Genomic DNA, 22,186 nt, shown 5'->3' with positions numbered 1-22,186 from the left:
TTTGTCTCATAGGCCGAGTTCGGTCTTTTGGAAGACGTTAATAAAATCTCTCTCTCTCTCTCTCTCTCTCTCTCTCTCTCTCTCTCTCTCTCTCTCTCTCTCTCTCTCTCTCTCTCTCTCTCTCTCTCTCTCTTTTTTCTTTAATATATCTTTCTCTTTTCTTTTCTTCCGATGACCGGAAGAACACAGTTGTATTATTTTTTGTCTCATAGGCCGACTTTGGCCTCTCGTAGACGTTAATATATCTTTCTTAAAATGCCAAACCAGTCTGATTGGCTGAAGATGTCAGAATGGCAAAGGACTTTGCCAAGGCATTTGTTGTCAAGGTCCCGCCAAAGCTTGCACCCTTAAACTTTAAAAGGTTCCAAACCCCGGGAAGTACTTCAAACTTTCCTCCCCCAAAGAGGCAGCAAGGCCCAAATTAGAATCAAGATGCTGGTAGATTCAGAAGTGAAGACTCTTCCCTCAGAACACTTTCTCAAGAGCCCCACCTTTCTCAAGGACTCAGAGGGATGAGCTTAGAAATGAGAACAAATGTTTTGGATGTCAGGGTTTTGGTCACCTAATACAACTCATACATCATTTGTGGGTTACATAGCACTCTCCCTTGCTCCTAGCATTTAACCAACATCACTTGCTATTTTCAACACTCCCCCTCAAGTGATGAGCTACTATCACCATACATACACTGGATCTACACTTCAGTGATTTACTAGAGTGGTCTATCACAGGTGCCTCATAGGCTACACAATGTTCGCTTAGGACTTGAAGTTTTACACGAGGATAGGAATACAATGAATGGGTTTAACACAAGGTGGGAGAGGTGCCATGTTCCATCAATTAGAAGAGATGTTCCAATAATTGGCCTCCTTCTTGGAAAGCCTTCTCCTCATAATGTGATGAAAGTCCATCCGCTTTGACTTCGAGTCTTTCTCCTCTTCAGTCAGAGTCACAAGGAACAGGGGACCGCTGTATGAAGGGGACGGGGATGAGGGTAGGAACGGCACTTAAAAATTACTTTGTCAGCGCCACCCACTCGCCTATACGGGCAAAGCTTGCATGCCCATGGCCGTGCACCGCCTCCATAAGGGAATGGGGTGTGATTGACCTCATCCCACCAATCCCGTCGTCCTTCTACGAGAACTTGAAGTGCCGCCACCACATGAGGAGGATCCCATGGATGATGGATGCCTCCTTGTCACTCGATAGCTTGAGAGAGAGAGAGTGAGTGAGGCTTGACTCTTGAGCCTTGAAAGTTGAGGGAGAACTTGAGTGTGAAGGTGAATGTGAAGGTGGGTGGGCACTGGGGTGTGTGTGCGAAGCTTGAGAGAGTGTGTGTGAGGGAGAGTGTGAGAGTCTTGAGAGACTAGAGCTTGCTTGTGTGAGAGCTTGAAACTTGGGACCTTGGCCCTTGAGGCTCGCCGCTTGAGGGAGAGAGAGTGTGTGTGTGAAGCTAAAGCTTGAAGTGTGAGAGGGAGTGTGTGTGTGTGTGTCTTCTTATAGGGAGGGAAGCAAGAGAGAGGCCAAGGCCCAAAGCCTCAGAGACTCAAGGCCTATTGGCCAAGGCTAAAGGCCCACAAAAAGCCCCCCCCCCCCCCCCAAACAGCCAGAAAAAAATGGTCGAAAATGTGACCGTTGCCCAAACGATAACCTGGGGCGTTCCTTTGCAGCCATCCCTCACAGCCGTCCCCTCCTGGATCCATCCCCGGAACGACATCCCTTGTGAGGGACGCCCAGCTAGGGACGTCCGTCCGTCCCCGTCCCAAAGTGTTCCCGGGACGGCATCCTCCCGTTCCAAGGGTCCATCCCCTCCGTCCCTATGATTGTCTTCAATCAAGGCTACTTTAATGCCACTAAAGGTCACGTCAAGTAGATTTTTCAAGATAGCCACCAATGGGCTAAATGCTTCCAAGGTCATGTTCTCTTGAGAAGAATTGCTATGGCATCCTCCTCATCCACCAACGCTCCAACACATGCAAGTTATTGCATGACACTTTTTTATTTTGTTTAAGTGATCTTGAAGTGACTCGCTTTCTTTGATATCCAATCCAAAAGACTGAATTTCAACCTAATATCAAAGTTCTTTTGTTAAGCACCAAACAACTTTTCTAGTTCATCCCATGCTCCTTTTGAATTTTCTTCCAATGCAATATGATGGATGAAACTATCTCCTAGTCCTAAGGCAATGATGGCTAGGACTCTCATCTCTTTCAAGACAAAACCTTTTCTCTTGTCCTTCCAATCCGGGACACTTCTCCTCCCTTCCTCTCACAGTCCATCCTTCATGAGTGCAAATTTAAGCTTTACTTGCCATGTATGGAAACCATGACCATTAAATTTATCAACTATGAGTGAATATGTCATGATTTCCCTATGGGGATGGGAAGGTCTTAGCAATGGAGTGACCCAATGCCACTGTCTAGTCTCTTTTACAAAGGTAGAGAAACGCATTTTATTGTTGGATATGCAATGAGATAGGTGAAAAAAGACCAGCAGCTACCAAGTGTCTATCATGTGCATAATTTGTCTCGTAAAGGACCTTGATTTAGATGTCACGGAGAACGAAACTCATATTAGATCGTGCACATGATCTCCACAAGACCCAAACTAGTTTTAGTCTACATCAGCGCTATTCTCTTGTGAACTCTTGAATATGTTGATAACCCTCTCTTCATATCTACTTGGCACCCATCCACACATGCCACACAATGTAGATCCATGCCACTAACATAATAAAAGGCAATATGTAACGTGTCCACACCACACGCGTGCACCCCACACAATATAGGTCCATATCACGAAGTTATTAAAAATGTAATTGACGCCCACTTTACGGAAACTCTATTTGATGTGCACATGGAGGTGCACAAGCACACCCCAGCTCTCTCTCTCTCTCTCTCTCTCTCTACACACACACACACGCACACATATATATAGAGGTCCACATCACTAACATATCAAAATGCAAAATATGCAAATTCAATTCAATGTGTCCATGGTGACATCCATGCATGCAGCACTCGCACACATACAGGCACACGCACCACACGCACAATGTGATGACTCCATCAACAAAGAAAATTAAGGGAGTCAACCTCGAGTGCACCCTGGACGGTTCTGCAGTCTTGGCCCTTTTGCTTCTGAAATCCAAGGTAGCGAGAGCCAATGTATTCTACGGTGACCAGGTACCTCTGCATAACAGCAGGCTTTGTTTCATCGACAGCAACCCGGGGCTCCCCACTTTGATCATCCAATCTGAGCTTCTTCTTCTTTGGACTCGCAAGTCCTTCGCTTTCCACAGCAGAGCTCATGGAGCTTTGGGGCTTTTAAGCTTAATTCACATGTGATTCTCCATTGCTTCCTAGGTTTATTATTTATTCTCACCAAAAAAATCCTTACTTAGGTTTATTATTTATTCACTCACAAAAAAAAAAAAACCTTCTTTCTTCTTACTTAGGTCTATTGTTGATTTACTCACAAAAACAATCCTTCCTTCTTCTTACTTAGGGGCTTACACACTACACCTCGGATTGTCAACCATAAAGGCCAGTGCACGGAGATGGACTCCCCAACCGTGAGAAATGGGAAAGAAAGATTTGCTGTCAAGGAAAAAAGCAGAGGTCCAACTCGTGTAAACTCCCTTACCTTAGGGCCTTTACAACTTTCCACATAAATGTCCAACTATCTTTCTCCCCTTCAAAACTCACTTCTAGAATCAATGAGTGTACAAACTTTCACATACTCGTACTCAAAAAATCTCCCCTTCAAAACTCACTTCTAGCATCAATGAGTGTACAAACTTTCACATACTCGTACTCAAAAAGAAGTGCGTTAACAGCAACAGCTAACAAGAAAGATAAAGAGTCACAAAGGCTTGGAGGCTGACACAGGGCACATTTCTATTTAGCCGCTGGAGTCCTCGAGCGACAAATGCGGGCAGAGACCCACACGAAAGTGGGCATGCGTTGAAAGTGGTGCTGAAGGTATGGACTCAAGCCAACTAAGCCATGCAGAAAAAGTGCAAATTGGGTGGTTTTCAGAACAAGTTAAAGCTTTCCTCCCAGACGAGTTGGCTCAGGACCTGGGTAAAATGTCTGCCAAGGTCACAAAGGGGAAGAAAGTTTTGTATGCAGGCAAGGAGTTATCACTGGGCAAGACCCTCAATGAACTTCACAAAGCCATGGCATGTGGACTGTACCTGTACTTCATGGGGAAGCCACCATCTGAGGAGGAATTTAAAAGATGGTTCCAGGAAGTATATGGGGGTAAGGTTACCTTGCACAGGTTCCACTTTGCAGGCAAAGGCTTCTTCTAGGCAATGGTGGAAATAGAAGGGCAAAGAGATTATGTCCTTGCTACAGTTGCTACCTTCAGAGGGAATATCGTATACTCCCTCCCTTGGACCCTTGCCATCAAAACTGAAGAGGTTCTATTACACCAATGTCCAGTATGGTTTGAATTCCCAGGTCTGCCCTACTACTTCTGGAACCAGGTTAGGGAATTGGCTAGTGCATTGGGTAAGGTTCTCCATGTCCCCAAAGAGGGCATGTATGAGAGCAAAGCAACTAAGAAAGCATGCATCCTCTGGGACATGAGGCAAGAGATCCCAGACTTCTTGCAATTCAACATGGTTGGGCTTAGAGTGGATGTGGAGGTTCACTTCCAACCATTCCCTAACTCCTGTTTTTAAATGCAGAGGGCAAGGTCACTTTGCAAAGGACTGCCCCTCATAACCAAGCTCAAGGCAAGGTCCCACCATCACAACCAGAACACAAAGAAGATAAGAATGAGGGCTCAGTGGATCAAATCAAGGCCCCAACCCCTGCAACACAAGAGGTCTCCAAGGAAGGTGGAAAAAACTCCAATGTACAACAAAGTGCAAGTACATCTAAAGGAGCTCAAACCCCTAAAGCTCCTGCTAAGGAGAAGGATACACATGACTAACAAGCCTCAAATTACAAGAGGCTCAACAGCAAGCCCTCAAGTAATGCAAAGCAACCTCTACAAGACATTACTAAAACAAGCATAAAGACAAAGTTAACCTCAAGAAAGAGGCAAGAAGCAGAAACAGATCCTTTGCAGTACTGTTGGAGTGTAATGAGGATGAGAATTCACCCCCAAACAGCCATATCAATGACTAAAATGTACTCTAAGTTTATATCCATGGCCTCATGGAACATTAAAGGCTTATGTTCATAGGAGAGACAAGGTTATGTCAGAAGGTTACTTTTATCTAAGAGATTTGAAATTTTAATGCTACAAGAGACCAAGCTAGGGCAGAACCAACTGAATGTCAAAACCCACCATGAGTGCATAGTCAGCAAGGCTGACAGGGATTCTTGTGGTTGTATGCTGCTAATTAATAAGAAATTGCCCATTATTGACATTATGTATTTTGATTGTGGAAGAATGATTGCATGTAAGGTTGTGATTGAGGGCTCTGAAATAGGGCTAGTTAATGTATATGCCTCCAATGTGGAAATGGAAAGAAGGCAGATGTGGGAACTGCTAGCCAATATGGACTAGGATGTCCCTACTCTTTTTGGAGAGGAGTGAATTTTGAGCCACCCAAGATGACCCCCCATTACAGTGGAAAGCATGGATAGAGAAGCATGATGTCATAGACCTTGCCAGTGATGGAAGGATGTAGTGCATTAAAGGCACCAACATGGAGCAATAGGCAAATGCAAGGTGGTTATGTGGCCAAAAGACTTGATAGACAGTATGCATCTAACCAAGCCTCATGGCTTAAACATGATATAGAAGGCAATCTTATGCACTCACACATTGTTTCAAACCTCACTCCTCTAAGGGTGACATTTAGATGCAAAGTGTAAAGAATAATTGGAAATGGCCCCCCTTTGTTCAAGTTCAATGTTTCATTCTTGAAGGATAAAGGGTTCTGTGAAGGACTGAGAGAAAGGTTTATGGTCAGAGGCAAGGGAGGTAGGCAGTGACCCTTACAGAAGATGGGAAACTAGTGTCCAAGCTATCACAAAGTATGCTAAGAGAGAAGGGAAGAAAAGAGCTAAAACCAGGAGGAAGGAGGAAAGTGGCTTGGAGAAGGCACTCATGTGCATCAAGGAAATATGCAAATCTCAGCCCCTTGACCCTTATATGCTCCAAATGCTTCATAACCTTGAGGACTATGCAAGAAGAATTGAAGCTAGGAGGGCAGAGTCAGCCAGAGTACAAACATGCTTATACTGGCTTAAGGTTGGGGACACTCCAAGTAGGGTGTTCTTCAAATCTCTTAGGACCAAGAAGGATGCTAACCTCACTGCAGTCAAGGACTTGGATGGTAGGATTACAGAAAATGAGGAGGAGATAAGATAGCTCTTTGTTGATAGCCTCTCCAACATTGTAGGCAGAGCATTGGACACATAGGTGACTATCAAGAGAAATTACAACAGTTTATGGAGCTTGTTTATGGAGCCTGTACATGATGACATCACTGAGGAAAAAAGGCACCTACTGGGTAGACCTTTTTCCCCTTATGAGGTTGAATATGTCATCAAGTCTCTGAAAAAAGAAAAGGCCCCGAGCCTTAATGGTTTGCAGGCTAAAGTGTTTCAAGAAATGGTGCCCTACGCAGTAGATGACATCTGTGAGCTTCTTAATGCATGCAGGAGGGATAGATACATGCCAGAAAGCATATCAAGACTGGACTTATTAAACTCATACCCAAGAATGGGGACAAGCATGAAGTAAAGAACTATAGGCCTTTGACAATACTAAATACAATTTACGAAGTTATGTCTAAGGCTCTAGCCTTAAGGATAAAGGCACTGATAAGTGAAAGGGTGCATCCAATGCAGTATGGCTTTGTGCATGGTAGGAGCATACATGAAGCTATCTTTAATGTCTTAATAGCCATGGACTGGGCCACTAAACAAGAAGAGGACCATGCTATGATTAACATGGATCTTGATAAGGCATATGAGAGAGTGGGTTATTGGGAATTCATATTGGCAGTGCTTAAGAATATGGGCTTTGGGTCAATGTTCACTAGCATGGTACAAACACTTTTCAGTAATGCCTATGCTACTATTCAAGTCAATGGTTATGTTTCCAACAAGTTTGCCCTGAGAAGGTTAGTAAGACAAGGTTGCCCCCTTGTTCCCCTTCTCTTTACCTTAGCTACAGATCCTCTGTTTTGAGAAATATTGACTTACTTATTCAAAGAGATGCACTAAAACATCTCCCATTGCCATTTGGTAGAAAATTTGCATGCCAATTGTTTGCAGATGACAACTGCAATATAGTCAAGTGTGAACAACAAAGTCTAACTAGCCTGATGGAAGTGTACAACCAATTTTGTTTGCAGATGACAACTGCAATATAGTCAAGTGTGAACAACAAAGTCTAACTAGCCTGATGGAAGTGTACAACCAATTTTGTAGGGTGTCAGGTTCCAAGATAGCTCCACATAAAACTGAATGCATTAAACTCAAATATGTGGACCAGAAGGATTGCCTAGCAGAATTTGACCTAAAAAACCTGGGACCAGGTACCATAGTTAGATACTTGGGCTACCCAGTTGGAATAGGGCCGACACTCATCAATGTTTTGAGTGGCTACATAAAAGAATCACCCAGAAAGTGAAAGCAAGAGCAAATCTCAGATTGAGAATAGCAGGGAAAGTAGTTGATTTTGACAGCTCTACTAGTGTATGTTGCATCCTTGATCAAATTCTCTAATGCAGATTGGCATATGATTGACAAGAGTCTCACAGAGTTCTTGTGGACCTTTGTTGATAAGAAGATGTGGAATTTTGTATCCTGGGAACAAATATGTACTAGCAGGGAGAATGGTGGCTGGGGCATCCCTAATCTGGTAGACAAGGCAATTACTGGACAAATGGATAGGCAAGCTAGAATCTAACCACAACCCTGGGCATGCTTAGCTAGATGGAAACTTGCTAGAATCTAACCAACCCTGGGCATGCTTAGCTAGATAGAAACTTGCTATTGCTAAGGTGGAAAATCAGTCTTGGCCACAAACCCACTGAATGGATAAACTCATGTACCCTGGCTCTATTCAAATACAAGGTTCTAGATACCTTCAGCTGTTGGTAAGTAATTGGAAAGAAGTGCTAGCCCAAGCAGAGTGGATAGGGGGAGGCACGGCTGATTCATCCTGGAACATAATGTTTGCCTAAGCAAAGTAGCCATGAAGGATGGCTCTCTAGCACTATGGCTCAACAAAAGAATGGCCAAAAAATTAGAAGCCAAGGGTATAGTCAACTTTAAGGATATATGGGACAGGGATACCCAGTGATGGTTAGTTTCACATGACCAGTGGCGTTCTGTCTCACAAGCAGGGAGCAGAGACATATGCTACATGTGATCAGCAAACATCAAAGAAAATTAGCCCTCCACATCCTTTTGCTCCTCTGAACAGAAGCTGAAGGAATGGATGGTGAATGGAGTAAGGTTAGAGAAAATGTTAAAGAAGAGGAAACACATCACCAAATGGGTGGATGCTCTAGTTAAAAAGTGGGAAAAGTTGGGCAACTTAATTTTGCAAGAAAAGGTCTACAGGAAAAGGTCTAAGGCTATATGAAAATCTACTGGTTCTGGGAGACGACATGTTGTTATGGAGAGTCATCCATTATAAGCTCCATGTTAGACAGCTCACCTGTTAAGTGGCGGGATGGCAATCCATGGTGCCCACTTTGCAAATGCCAAACAGAAACACTAAGACATGCATTGTGGGAATGCAAGGAGGTCTATCCCTTGTGTGCTATGACTAAGACCCTCCTATTTGAAATGTGGGGTTGTGATAAGGATTAGCTGGAGGCAGGCCCTACTTGGTTGCAAAAGTAGAATGAATCCAGCCATGTTTGAGCTGTGGCATGCAATGGGAGGAGTCCTTCTAAGTGCCTTCTGGGAGCATAGGAATTCCAGGGCTCATTATGCTCATGGGGTGGCAGACCACTTAATAGCTCAAGAGTTTATGTCAGGGACCTCCTAGTTCAAGCTTGCATACTAGCCATGGATAATGGAAGTAGAAAGAGATCTAGGATATATTTGGCCCCATGGATTGTTATAAATTATTTGATTTTAAAAAATAATATTTTCTAAAAAATAAATATATCTTTGTATACAACTAGAATTGCTATATGTACATTAATAGAGAAAATTTTCATAAGACTACATGCACTTAAAGTCCAGCACAAGGCATTCAAACAAGCTACATTAGGCTCTACAATGAAACGCGTATCATAATAGGTTATAACTAGATGGAAGAGTAAAATGCAATGGAATACGTTTATGATTCATCTTATCACTTACTTCTTAATTATCTAACAAATGCCATAAAGATTTGATTGAAACAAAAAGCTAAGCTACTTCACTAAAATTTGTGGTGGTGTTAAAGCTTTCAAGGTGAAATCCCAATAGCCGCATTTTCTCTCTATTCTTCTCCCATTCTTTTTCTTACTAATATAAGGAATCTCCAGCGTAACCCTTCTTTCAGTAGGAATCCTATCAATTTAACTCAAATTCTCAATCCCTTAATAATTACATTTTTGTAGCCTCCTTTGTTGATGGTTCCATTGCACTTGGTCTCTTATGTGAGCTATTCATATAACTTCCTTTATTGTTATAACAATCAAATTGATTATTGTTGACACTTTACAATCTAATCAAACGCCAGTTTTTAGTTTGCCCACAATGCATGGCTCTAATCCATATCCAATCTTGTCAATTAATGTAAAGATGTCCTTTTTTATCTAATGGATTTTGTGCCCATTTCATATACATCTTTGTTTCCCCCCATAACTATTTAGCTAATTTTCACTTTATGGAGAGATGAGTTATAGTATTTTATTTTTTCTCTATTTGTGATAAGTTTTGTAACTTCTTTCACATTTTTCAATGTGTATGCTCCTCGTTAAGTCTCTATAAGGTTTGTTCCTTGTCCAGCATAGCATACTTTTTGAGACTGCATGGTTACATTGTCACTTCTAAGCCATCTCATGTTTGATATGCCAACTATTACTTGATTGTTGCTTCAAGGCAATCAATGTGCCATATATGGTCACCATGTCAATCACTTTACCATATATTACTTGGCACTCAATTTATGCAACACAAGGTCCACTTTCAAAACTCTTTCATCAATTCTCTCTTAAAGGTCATCTTGCTACCTTTTTTTATCATAGCATATACTCTACCACAAGTATACTTTTGTCGGCTTCCTCTAACTCTTCTTTAACATCCCCCATTTCTTAAAGACATTTGGCTTGTGTGATTGCAAAAATTGGCATAAGTAGTCAACCTTTGGATTATTTCTACAAGGTCACCACCATGAATGGCAAAACCTTAGAGGGGCTAAGAATGTACAAGGCCCAACAAGTTTTACAAGTACTGCTCTCGATTTTGCAAGAAGGGCTCTCAATTTTGCCAATCACCCTTGCAAACCATATCTCCTTATCCATTCCCTACATTTATTCCATCATATCCCATGATTCCCACATTCATGTGCACGTATACATATATTTAAAATGCCTCTATTTTTTAATTTAAAATTTTTTAACACAATTTTTTTGAATAACATGTTTGTATTTTGAATTAAGACCCCTCTTTATAAATTAATATATTTCAATAACTACTTATGTAATACCCTCTTACATATATATAGCTTATAAGTCCCTCAATATTCCATGCACATACATACAAATCATGTTACATCTAGGTTGCCAAAATGTTATATGTGGTTATGCATAATTAACAACTACTTATGTAATACTTTTTTGCATATATATATAGCTTATAAGTCCCTCAATATAAAAAAACATCTGTGCACATACATACTAATCATGTTATGTCTAATTTGCCAAAATGTTGTATGTGGTTATGCATAATTAACAACTACTTATGTAATACCCTCTTAAATATATATACAACTTATAAGTCCCTCGATATAAAAAAACATCTATGCACATACATACTAATCACGTTACGTCTAAGTTGCCAAAATGTTGTATGTGGTTATGCATAAGTAATTGATTATGCATAATAATTTGGTCTTGCATATATATATCTTGTAAGTCCCTCAATAAATAAAAATAAACATTCATGCACAAACGTTGTAATACATTACGTCTAGGTTGGCAAAACGTTACATGTGGTTATACATAATTAATTGGAGTTACATGCTTATAAATTCAAATATCCTTCATCCAAAGAGACATTAAATCCAACTTTAGTAGATGATAGTTATATGTTAAATTGTTTAGCTAATTTCTAGATAAGCTAGTTATTATTCTTGATAGGATCTTGAATCTCTCACCACTCACTTACCTTTTAAACTAGAATTGAATGACATGTGCCAACTAACCATGGCAAAAGCATATGAAAACACATAAAATCATGAAGATTCTATGTACTAAGTGTCTTCGTGAAGATGTTAGCTATCTGTTCCTCTGTGCTAACATATACCATGTATACATCACCTACTAGAACCTTCTCCCTCACAAAGTGATAATGTACCTCAACATGCTTTATCCTAGCATGGTATATTGGGTTATTAGCCAATTTTATGCTACTCATGCTATCACAATAAATAACAACGTCCCTATTCACGTGCTCACCTATATCACCACAAGTAGCTTATGAAACAAAGCTAGCTCACAAGTCATCATAGCAGTGCCTCTATACTCTACCTTTGTACTCGATAAGGCAATTATTGGTTATTTTTTTATGCTCTAGCTCATAGCAACACTCCCAAAAGAAAACATAAAGCCACTGGTAGACTCCTATCTATGAGACACTACCAACTCAATCATCATCTATGTACCCATGTAGATGTATCTATATGCCAATCTTATAGGAAAGTTCATAATCAACTGTGGACTTTATGTACCTAAGAATCTTTCTAGCCACATCCAAGTGTGGCTTTCTAGGACTTGCATAAAGTGACTCACAAGTCCAACATCATAGCTCAAGTTTGGCCTAGTAATGGTTATGTAGATCAAGCTACCCACCATTATGTTGAGATATCGAGCTCGTCTAGTGAGGCGGTGGCCACTGATGACCCGCCTGGGGGATAGGCCCCACACTTTCACCACTGGCATAAAGTGACTCACAAGTCCAACATCATAGCTCAAGTTTGGCCTAGTAATGGTTATGTAGATCAAGCTACCCACCATTATGTTGAGATATCAAGCTCGTCTAGTGAGGCGGTGGCCACTGATGACCCGCCTGGGGGATAGGCCCCACACTTTCACCACTGGCATGGTTGGTTAGATCATGGGAGATATGCGGCCAGTGGGATGACAGGCTGTGTGACAGCCATTCTAGAGACTGGCATAGTTATAGCGTGTACTCTTATCTTGTATATGGTGTGTTGAGTGTTGAGTGGAGAAGAAGAAGAAGATTTCATCCTCTCACCTTGTGTGTTCTCTATTAGGGTTTTGTGAGTGTGTGTGTGCTTGCAAGAGCTCAAGCTCTCTTTCCCCCTGCATCTTTTCACATTATGTGCCTGTACATAGTGGGATCCTCCAAAAGCTCACCTGAATTTGTGGAAAGCTTTGTGTTCTACTCCAACGGCACTGAAATTGGCTAATAGCATGTCATACTATACTTGGACAACATGTCCAAGTATACTTGGATAACATGTCCAATCCATATTACCTTTGTATAAATAATAACATGTCCAATCCATATTGCCTTTGTATAAATAATAAAATGCTATGAGGTGATCTCACTACCTCTATGCCTAAGAATACCACAGCTCACCTAAATCCTTCATCTCAAACTTTTGCTTCAACAAAAGCCTCTTGACATCATGTATATCAGCATTACTATCACTAGTGATAATTAAGTCATGTCCACATAAATGACTAATAGCATGATCCCTCTATCTGTCTTTTTCACATAAAGTGAAAAATCTACATTGGATATCTGAAATCCAATGGCAACAAGATACTCTCGATCTTGTTTGACCATGCTTTGGGTGCCTGCTTCAAGCCATACAAGGCTTTACATAACCTGCATACAAAATTTGGGTGTCACTCTCAACCCGGTGGCTGCATTATGTGTAATCCTCCTTGAAAATCACCATGCAAGAAAATATTATTTACATCCATTTGATGTAAAGACCAACCCTTTGCTGTACAACCATAACAATGATAGCTCTCATAGTTGCCACTCGCACAACCAGGCTAAATGTCTCCTCATAGTTAATGCCACCATAGGTTTGCGCATAACTATTGGCAAAACGAATCTTCTTGCCTTATACTTGCTCATTGATCCATCTAAGTTATGGAGAAGTTATGCTTGACCTTATACACCTACTTACATCCGATTGCCTTCTTTCCTTAGGCAAAGGCACTAACTCCGGTGTTACATTTGTATCAATGCCGATATCTCCTCATTCATGGCATCTTCTTATTTTTTATTTCCAAATGCTCGATCAAAATAAGTGGGCTTCAATTCTTGTATTTCTTTAAGCATGTAAGCATAATTATGGGAATCTAACCCTCGTAGACCTACGTGTACCTGGATCACTATACCAAGTGCATATCTTAACCTGTCTCAATAGGGCATCTAACCCTGGTAGACCTATGTGCACCTGGATCACTACTAGGTGTCCTAAAAGCAGCCTTGGTTCTCCTTACACTAGGAGTAACAACCACTGAACAGAATGCTAACAAGGTCCTCATCATCAAGGTTGTGTTCAAAGCCACTAGAGTCACCATCCACATATGAGTTACTTATAGACAGATCAGGAACAAAAGGTTGATCTACCTTTTCCTTCCTTTTGCATGGTACATGTATGTCCAGTAGAGTCACCATCGATATATGAGTGACTTGAAGATAGATTAGACACAAAAGGTTGATCTACCTTTTCCTTTCCTTTGCATGATACATATGTGCCTACATCTGTCCTTAATCTGCTTGACCATGGACTAACATTGGATCTATTGCTAGAGGACTCTCCAAGTCCACTAAGCACCTATGATTACTACTTTACATGTGGAATAGCATCATTACTTCTTATATTTGCATCTTCTATTGCCTTCATCACTAGTGTATACTAGCTACTCATCTTATTAAAGACAACATCTCTGCTTACATCTCATGAGTGGTAGGATCATGACATCTATAATCTTTCTGCTCCAAAGCATAGCCAATGAAGATGCATTTCTTTGCCTTTGAATTTAGCTTTGTTTTCACTTCATCGGGAATATGCATATTTGTAATACATCCAAAAACTTTTAAGTGAAACACACATAGTTTTATTCTTGTAAACTTTTGTTCAGGCATTATACCATGAACAACTACAGTAGGGGTCCGGTGTTCAGATGTAATACTACTTCTGCCCAAAAATAATATGGCATATCGTTTTAGACATCAAGGCACATGCCACTTTTATAATGTGTCTATTTTTCCTTTCTATAACACCATTTTGTTTGCAAAGTGTACCTATATATAAACTTTTACCTGTAGAGTTTTGTTCATATATCATACCTTGAACAGCTATAGTGGGGGTCCTGTTCAGGTGTGCTATTACTTTCTACCTAAAAATAATCTCGCATATTCTTTTCAGACATCAAGGCATGTGCCATTTCTACAATATGTTTATTTTTCCTTTCTATAACACCATTCTGTTAAGATCATACCTATATATGAACTATCTCCTGATTTCTTACTTTCTGAAGAAATCACTAAAATCATTGAAAAAATACTCTCCCACACCATTGATCTCAGGCATTTTATTTACATAGTTTTTTCCTTCTTGACCAATGATTTAAATCTTTGAAAATGAGCAAACACCTCACTTTTCCCCTTCATGAAATAAACCCACACTTTCCTTGTGTGATTACCAATGAATGTAACATAATAACTAAAACCTACAATTGTTACAGTCTTGGTTGTCAGAATGCGTAACATCTAATGGCCTTGCATTGACATGCTTTTTATATGAGAAAGCATGTTTGGCTTGCCTACCAAGTTGGCATGCTTCCAATACTTTATGCATACCATCAACCTTAAACTTCGGTAAACCTGTAAAACCTGCAACAATATTTTGGGCTTGCATAGACTTTAACCGTTGTATATTCAAATGACTAATGTGCTTGTGCCATATGTTAATATCTATAATGACACATATCCCATGCGCAAACATGGCTACCTTCACCTCAAGCATGTTCACATCCAAAGTAACAATCATGCCATATTTGTTACCCTTTGCAACCAAGCTGCATTGATTTTTGAAGTCTTCCACAAAACACCCTTGAGTATTAAACCTCACTTGCAAACTCTGCTCAACCGTCACTCATCACCTATAATAAACTCCCAATATTCTTTTCCCATAAGGAAATTGGTCATCCTAAACTTTCAGGCTTGGAAGTTATTCTTGCCTACCTTCTTGCTCACAATATGAGATAGACTATCAGACATGATTACCTTTAATAGCTTACCAAACGGTGCTTAAAAAAAACTTCTACACTTGCAAAAACAAGCCTACAATCTCCAACACAATGGTATTGTAAACTGTGTTAGAGATTGTAGCAATCTCCAACACAATGGAACTATAAACTTGTTGCCATTATATATGAACTAGCTACATAAACATACATCCACCAACACCTATGATACTCAGATTCTCTGCATAGACTATCTCGCAACCAAACTTTTACTGTAACTTTTCTTTGACTAGAAATTGGGCATATATAATCAAAATTGACACTTTCACAGAGTGCCTATACGAAAATCTTACAGAGCCAAAACGGGGCTTGTAACATGTCGAAATGCAAAAAATACAGTTAGCTTAGGTAATATAGTCTTCTTCCTTCACACCCAGGAGGATGTCATAATCTAGGATAGTGACTTTCCTATCTACTTGTAGCTCTCATAGCTACCAAAGGTGTTGCTCCAAAATTAAAGAAGGAAAGAGATAGAAATATCCTTACCCATGTATTGCTCCCTTGTTTGCTTTATTCTTGCCTCTTGTTTGACTCTTTAGCTCTCACACAAACGGGAGCTCTGATACCATAAAGAGAATGCAGGGGAGAGGGAGATCTTAAGTTCCTTGCAAGAAAACACACATAGATAAGAGAGATGGATGACAAAAATTTCTTCTATCTTCTTCTCTTCTCTACAACCATTAACACAAAGATATAAGAGTACATACTATAAGGTAAAGTACTCTCCTATTATAATATATAATGGTCGGTCCATAATGTGAACATGACTATATGAGCTAGCATTATAACTATGCCATATTCTAGTAATCCAAATATGGTTGTCACACAACCTATCGTCCATCACCAACCGTGCTAGTGGCATAAGTGACATCTTAAGAAGTGGTTACAAGAGAGCTAGTGGAGAGTTAGGATCTTGTAGAGGTTATGGGATCCCAATAGTCACATAGGTAGCCCAATAGTCACATGGGTATCTTAAGATTCACATGGTTAGATGGCTATATAAAGCCCCTCTTATATGCAAATTGGACATGACTATAGTATGTACATGATTCTTACACCACATGATTCTAGCACACACACTATACATGATTCTTGGATACACAATACGTGATACATGGATATGGAATACACTATGATGTTATGTTTGTATGTTTATCTTGTAGCTTTCATCTTGCTCTTGATCCATGCTTCCTACTCCTTGTATGTTTATCTTGTAGCTTTCATCTTGCTCTTGATCCATGCTTCCTACTCCTTGCTCATGTGTACATGTGTACTCCATGGCTATGTGTGTAGGAGCATGTGTTTTCCCTCATGTTAGCAAGGCTAAATAGCCATTTTCAACACCCTCTTCTTGGACTGTGGATTTTATAAAGTTTAACCTTGTTGCCCAGACATCCCGAGGGCATACGCTTATAACTAGAGAATTCGGTTTCTTGGCCGCCTTCACCATTGCACCTCTTCACGGATCTTCCTGGCAGCAACCAGCTCTTGCAAAAGGTTTGCTGCCTAAGATGAATTCAGAGAGTCTATCTTTCTTCTTCACCCTCTGCACTGCATGCACCTCATAGAGGTGGCAGCAAGCTGCGCCCAGCCACTTCTCTAGATTGTTGGGATTACAGTGATCTGTAGGCCGATGAATCCCTCGCTTACTTCTACCTTGACAAGGCAGAATTGAAGGCATCAGCTTTTGATCCCAAAAGCTCCAATGACAAGGTAGAATTCTCCGATGACTGCATAGAGGAGGTCACGGGTCTGAGTCACAATGGCCTCACCTCCACAAGCTCTATCTTTGGGGCATTGTCTCTCCGAGAGGCCCACCATGTTTTCCAAAAACTAGGTATCTCAGACAGAAAGCTTCTCTTTGTCAATGTGGAGAATTCCAGCCTCGGGATTCGCCCAAGGGAGACATGAGGCCGCATCATGCATACTGTGACAACTAGTGGATGAGTGCAAAACGGAAGAAAAAAGAGAAGGATAAGGTGGAGAGAGAGAGAGAGAGAGAGATGATGTAGCAAAAAACTTATCATTGCTTTAGCTAAAAACAAGACTTACAAATGCCTTTCTCCTCTCACACAATATTGAGAGAGATTTGACCCCTTTATAGCTTCTAGGCTAGAGTTTGCTACACACAAACCTTATCTCTAACGTGAGATGATTTGCTACACACACACACACACACCTTATCTCTAACATGAGCATAAGACATGGGGAGGCATTGGACATCCTCATACACCAAAAACAATGGGAAAGCCTTTAACATAGGCTTGTACAAGAATTGGCTTGCTACACACACACACACACCTTATCTCTAACATGAGCATAAGACATGGGGAGGCATTGGACACTCTCAATGCTAACCATAAGACATGGGGAGGCATTGGACATCCTCATACACCAAAAACAATGGGAAAGCCTTTAACATAGGCTTGTACAAGAATTGGCTTGAGAGTTATAATGTGTGCTTATTACAACCCTCCTTTCTCATAGGAGTCCATCATTAGGAGTAAAGGTATTGGAGACAAAGCTCCCTGCCTCTTGTTTAGAAGCATGTTGCGGACACCTTGAAGTAGTGTGCCCTTGCTCTCCACCCTTACTATATTTGAGCTTATGGGGATACCTTTTGAAACATTGATAAGCTGTATGCCCCTTTTTGTTACAATAAAGCATTTAAGGTTATGTTTCATAACAAGAGCCTCATTTGATGTAGGAGGAGAAGTAGATGGAGATCCTCCATTCTTCACACAGTCGTTGATCTTCTTCAAGGAGAGCCGCCTTGATGACTTTGAAGGTAGGGTTGGGAAGGTGATTTAGGGTGGTGATGAGGTTGGAGAACTCATCGGGCATCACCTTGAGAAGAACCGCACGACGGATTCCTCCTCTTTGCATCAATGCTTGCAAGTTGTCCCATTGTGCTCTTCATGTTACTTATGAAGCCTCGAAGGGACTCTCCACTCTTCATTTCTAGGCTAAAAACTTTCACAGTTGAGAGAGATACGGGAGTGCGTGCCCTTTGCTCCATACAACTTTGCCATCTCGTTCCACATTGCCTTCATGGTCTTCATGTTGGTTGCATGATGGATGAGCTTTTTGTCCATATATAGAGCTATAAGGGATTGAGCTCATTCATCATTTTCCAAAAGTTTGGAATCATCAAAATACACCACCTTTGTGCCTTTCACCAAAGGCCACATACCCTTGCTCATAAGAGCATACCGAACTTGGACTTGCCAAGTGTGAAATCCTTATCCATCGAACTTGTCGATGACATGTGTATCCTTCAATATGATGATAATGGGGAGGTAGGAGAGGTCTTCCTACTTGCGTTATAGAATAGCAACAGCAATGTCTAGCTCCTTTTACAAACCGAGTGTCCCAACACGAGAGAGGAAAAACAAGCTTAATGATTTCAAAAGTAAATACATGCTTATGGAAAAACACAATAAAGAATTTCATATGAATAAGGCTTTAAATCTAATCAAGGCATGGGCATGTGAAAAAGGCTTTAGTCATTTTATTGAAAAATTACCCTTAATGGATAAAAGGCACCCACGAGTCATGGCATGGAGAAATGAGCATGTTGCTATAGCCTCCTACCTTGTGGATGCCTAGATTGCCTTGTGGGTCACCACCTCTTCGAGCCAGTCGTGGAACACCTCGCTTTGACAGGCTGGACCAGGTTAACTTACACTAACCATGGGTCATCACTTGCAAATGACACTGCCACCTAAGCTCTGTTGGACACCAACAAGTGAAGTCGCCCTTAACTCTGCCAGACACCAATGAGTTCCTGAAGTTCAACACCAGTTGTTGCGATGCCAAGGTCCTCATCAGCTTCTAGCAGTTTTGGCTAAAAGGGTCGGCAAGACTCGGCACACGGAATGTAATGCACGCAAGGTGTTGTTGAGGATGATGCAAAGTGGCTGGGTGAATCACATAGCAAGGCTTGCAAAGTCGCACGATGTAGAATGGCTGGGAGTGAGTCGCCTCTGGCAGTGGGAAAAACAGGAAGCTGCTGAGAACACTTGAGCAAGATAGGCTTGGAGGAGAGACCCTTGATACAAGACTGGCTTTGATACCATGTGACAAATAGTGGATGAGGCGCAACAGAAGAAAAAAGAGATAAGGATAAGGTGGGGAGAGAGAGAGAGAGAGAGAGAGAGAGAGAGAGAGAGAGAGAGAGAGAGAGATACGATGTAGCAAAAAACTTATCAATGTTTTAGCTAAAAACAAGACTTACAAATGCCTTTTCCCTCTCACACCATATTAAGAGATAAGGATAAGGTGGAGAGAGAGAGAGAGAGAGAGAGAGAGAGAGAGAGAGAGAGAGAGAGAGAGAGAGAGAGATACGATGTAGCAAAAAACTTATCAATGTTTTAGCTAAAAACAAGACTTACAAATGCCTTTTCCCTCTCACACCATATTAAGAGAGAGTTGACCCCTTTGTAGCTTTTAGTCTAGGGTTTGCTACACACAAACCTTATCTCTAACATGAGATGGTTTTCTACACACACACCTTATCTCTAACATGAGCATATAATTTCAACACATACTCTACTTAGGGTGGCCAGATTGTATTATGTAGATCCATGGGGATGCTTCACCCATCCATCCTAAGTCTATTACTCATATTGTATGTATTGATGAGGGGGGTGAAGAACGTTCCACCACCTCATTTGCTAATGTTGTTTTTTATCTGTAATGATGTAGCCATGGCCGATGATGCACATGCTCTACTAGATGGGTTCCCTCACCTTACTAAGGATGTGGATGCTTTATTTGATGTAGCCATGGCTAATGATGCACATGGGCTACTTGATGCTATCCCTCACATAGTTGAGGACGATGATGATGTGTTCTTTGATGTAGATGTAGCCATGTCCCCAATGATGCACATGGGTTACTCTTGATGATGACCCTCACATCATTGAGGATGATACAATTATTATAATTATTTGGGCACCTTATAGTGATGGGGTTATAATGCCTTTCCATGCACGGGAAATGTACATAAGCAAGAGGTTTTTTTTCACAGAATGAACACTAAAGGTTAAGATCAAGCAGCCTTGTGTGTGAACGGCAAGAACCTTGGTATTGCACCAAGCTCTACTTGTTGGGAGAACACTTGGTCTTACACTAGTGTGGTGCACTAGTTTACAGGGGCTTAGATCAAATCAAACACTAAAAAAGGAGAGAAAAAGAAGCACACACATATGACATATGACATGTTGGCTTTGATGATCCAGCTCATCTATGCCTACTGCATAGAGTACATGGAACACATCCTTCACCTCCGTGGGTAACTGGGGGTGGACAACCTGATGAACTTGAATGGTAAGTAATTGACCCATTCTTGAAGTATTGTCTTGAAATATGTGTCAATGGAAAAATGATATTAATATTGAAAGAATAAAGCATGAGAGGGCCAGAGGAGACACTTAGCTGGGATATTACCGAGATGCCTGTAAGACCCAATGAGAAGGCATGAGGTCCAGAGGAAGCCCAATAAGGTCCTGACCGCAATATTAATATTGAAAGAATGAGGCATGAGAGGGCTAGAGGAGACACTTAGCTGGGATACTATTGAGACGCCTATAAGACCCAATGAGAAGGCATCAGGTCCGAAGGAAGCCCATGCGAGGTCCCAACCACGTCACCTATAAGTCCTAGAGTGAGGCATGAGGGCTAGAGGAAGGGTCTTGCAGTGAGGATACTACCGAGACGCTTGTAAGATCGAGTGAGAAGGCATGAGGTCCGGAGAAAGCCCAGTTGAAGATCCCTACTGAGTCGCCTATAAGTCTCGGATAAAGAGGCATGAAAGCTAGAGGAGAAAGCTCAGTTAGATACCTACCGAGATGCTTGTAAGACCCAGTGAGAAGGCATGAGGTTTGGAGGAAAAGCTCATTGAGGTTCCAACCAAGTTGCGTATAAGGAAAAGGAATAAACAAAATATAAACCAAAATCAAAATGTGAAAAGCATAAGAAAATGATGTAATGATTTCTAGAATGCAATTACTTGTTGGATGTTGTAATTTCGGGACCCAAGGGAGGACTCTTTGTGGACTTCCAGAGATAAAGCTGACTTCTCGGACACATGAAGTAGAAGTGGGTGGCTACATCGACACAGATGGTTGCACACTTGAGTGCCTATGGACAAGATTCTTCATCAGCATATACTTGTGGAATCTTCATCAGATTGGTGGAAATCATCTTCCCACCATCATCTCCTTGGTCTGCATCATTTTTTGTGGTTCTACATGATATATTGTGTAACTTGAAATGTCTTGCATTGTACCTTTTGGTAGCCACTTCTTCACAGGTTTTCATGATGTACTTGGCATTGATAGGAGATAGTAAACTCCCAACTAAACAAAGGGGAAAAGAGGTGTTGCGACGGGTGTGTACATCCCCTAGAATTTTGGAATTAGCTTTTGTGTGAACATCCCCTAGCATTAGTAGCACTAGCTTAGGCTAATGAGTTGTGGGATTTGGTTATTACAAGACGACATATCAAGAAGTGGTTATAAGAGGGCTAGTGGGGAGTTAGGATCTTGTGGAGGTTATGGGAGCCCAATAATCACATGGGTAGCCTAATAGTCACATGATGGGTATCCCAAGAGTCACATGGTTAGATGACTATATAAAGCCCCTCTTATATGCAAATTGGACATGACTATGATATGTACATGATTCTGGCACACAAAATATACGATTCTTAGATACACAATATGTGATACATGGATATGGAAT

The 22,186-nt window shown here is 41.0% G+C and overlaps 1 protein-coding gene across 3 annotated transcripts in view; it reads right to left on the bottom strand.

Annotated features, from left to right (window-relative positions):
- The window catches only part of LOC147635948 (Pseudouridine synthase family protein), a 112,659-nt gene extending 109,267 nt beyond the window's left edge, over positions 1 to 3,392 (bottom strand). The window contains exon 1 of one of the 3 annotated variants that reach the window (XM_086801358.1): positions 3,096 to 3,392. In XM_086801358.1, coding sequence (XP_086657484.1) covers positions 3,096 to 3,311 — 216 coding nt within the window. In that variant the 5' untranslated portion in view covers positions 3,312 to 3,392. The remainder of the gene's footprint in view (positions 1 to 3,095) is intronic. The other 2 variants (XM_086801356.1, XM_086801357.1) reach the window with 2 other exon arrangements.
- Positions 3,393 to 22,186: the final 18,794 nt, after the last annotated feature.

The sequence above is a fragment of the Cibotium barometz genome, chromosome 8 (assembly GCF_041138505.1).
Source record: "Cibotium barometz isolate CiBa-2024 chromosome 8, ASM4113850v1, whole genome shotgun sequence".
NCBI lineage: Eukaryota > Viridiplantae > Streptophyta > Polypodiopsida > Cyatheales > Cibotiaceae > Cibotium > Cibotium barometz.
The sequence above is the reverse complement of the archived record's forward strand: the minus strand, read 5'-3'. Positions and strand labels throughout refer to the sequence as shown.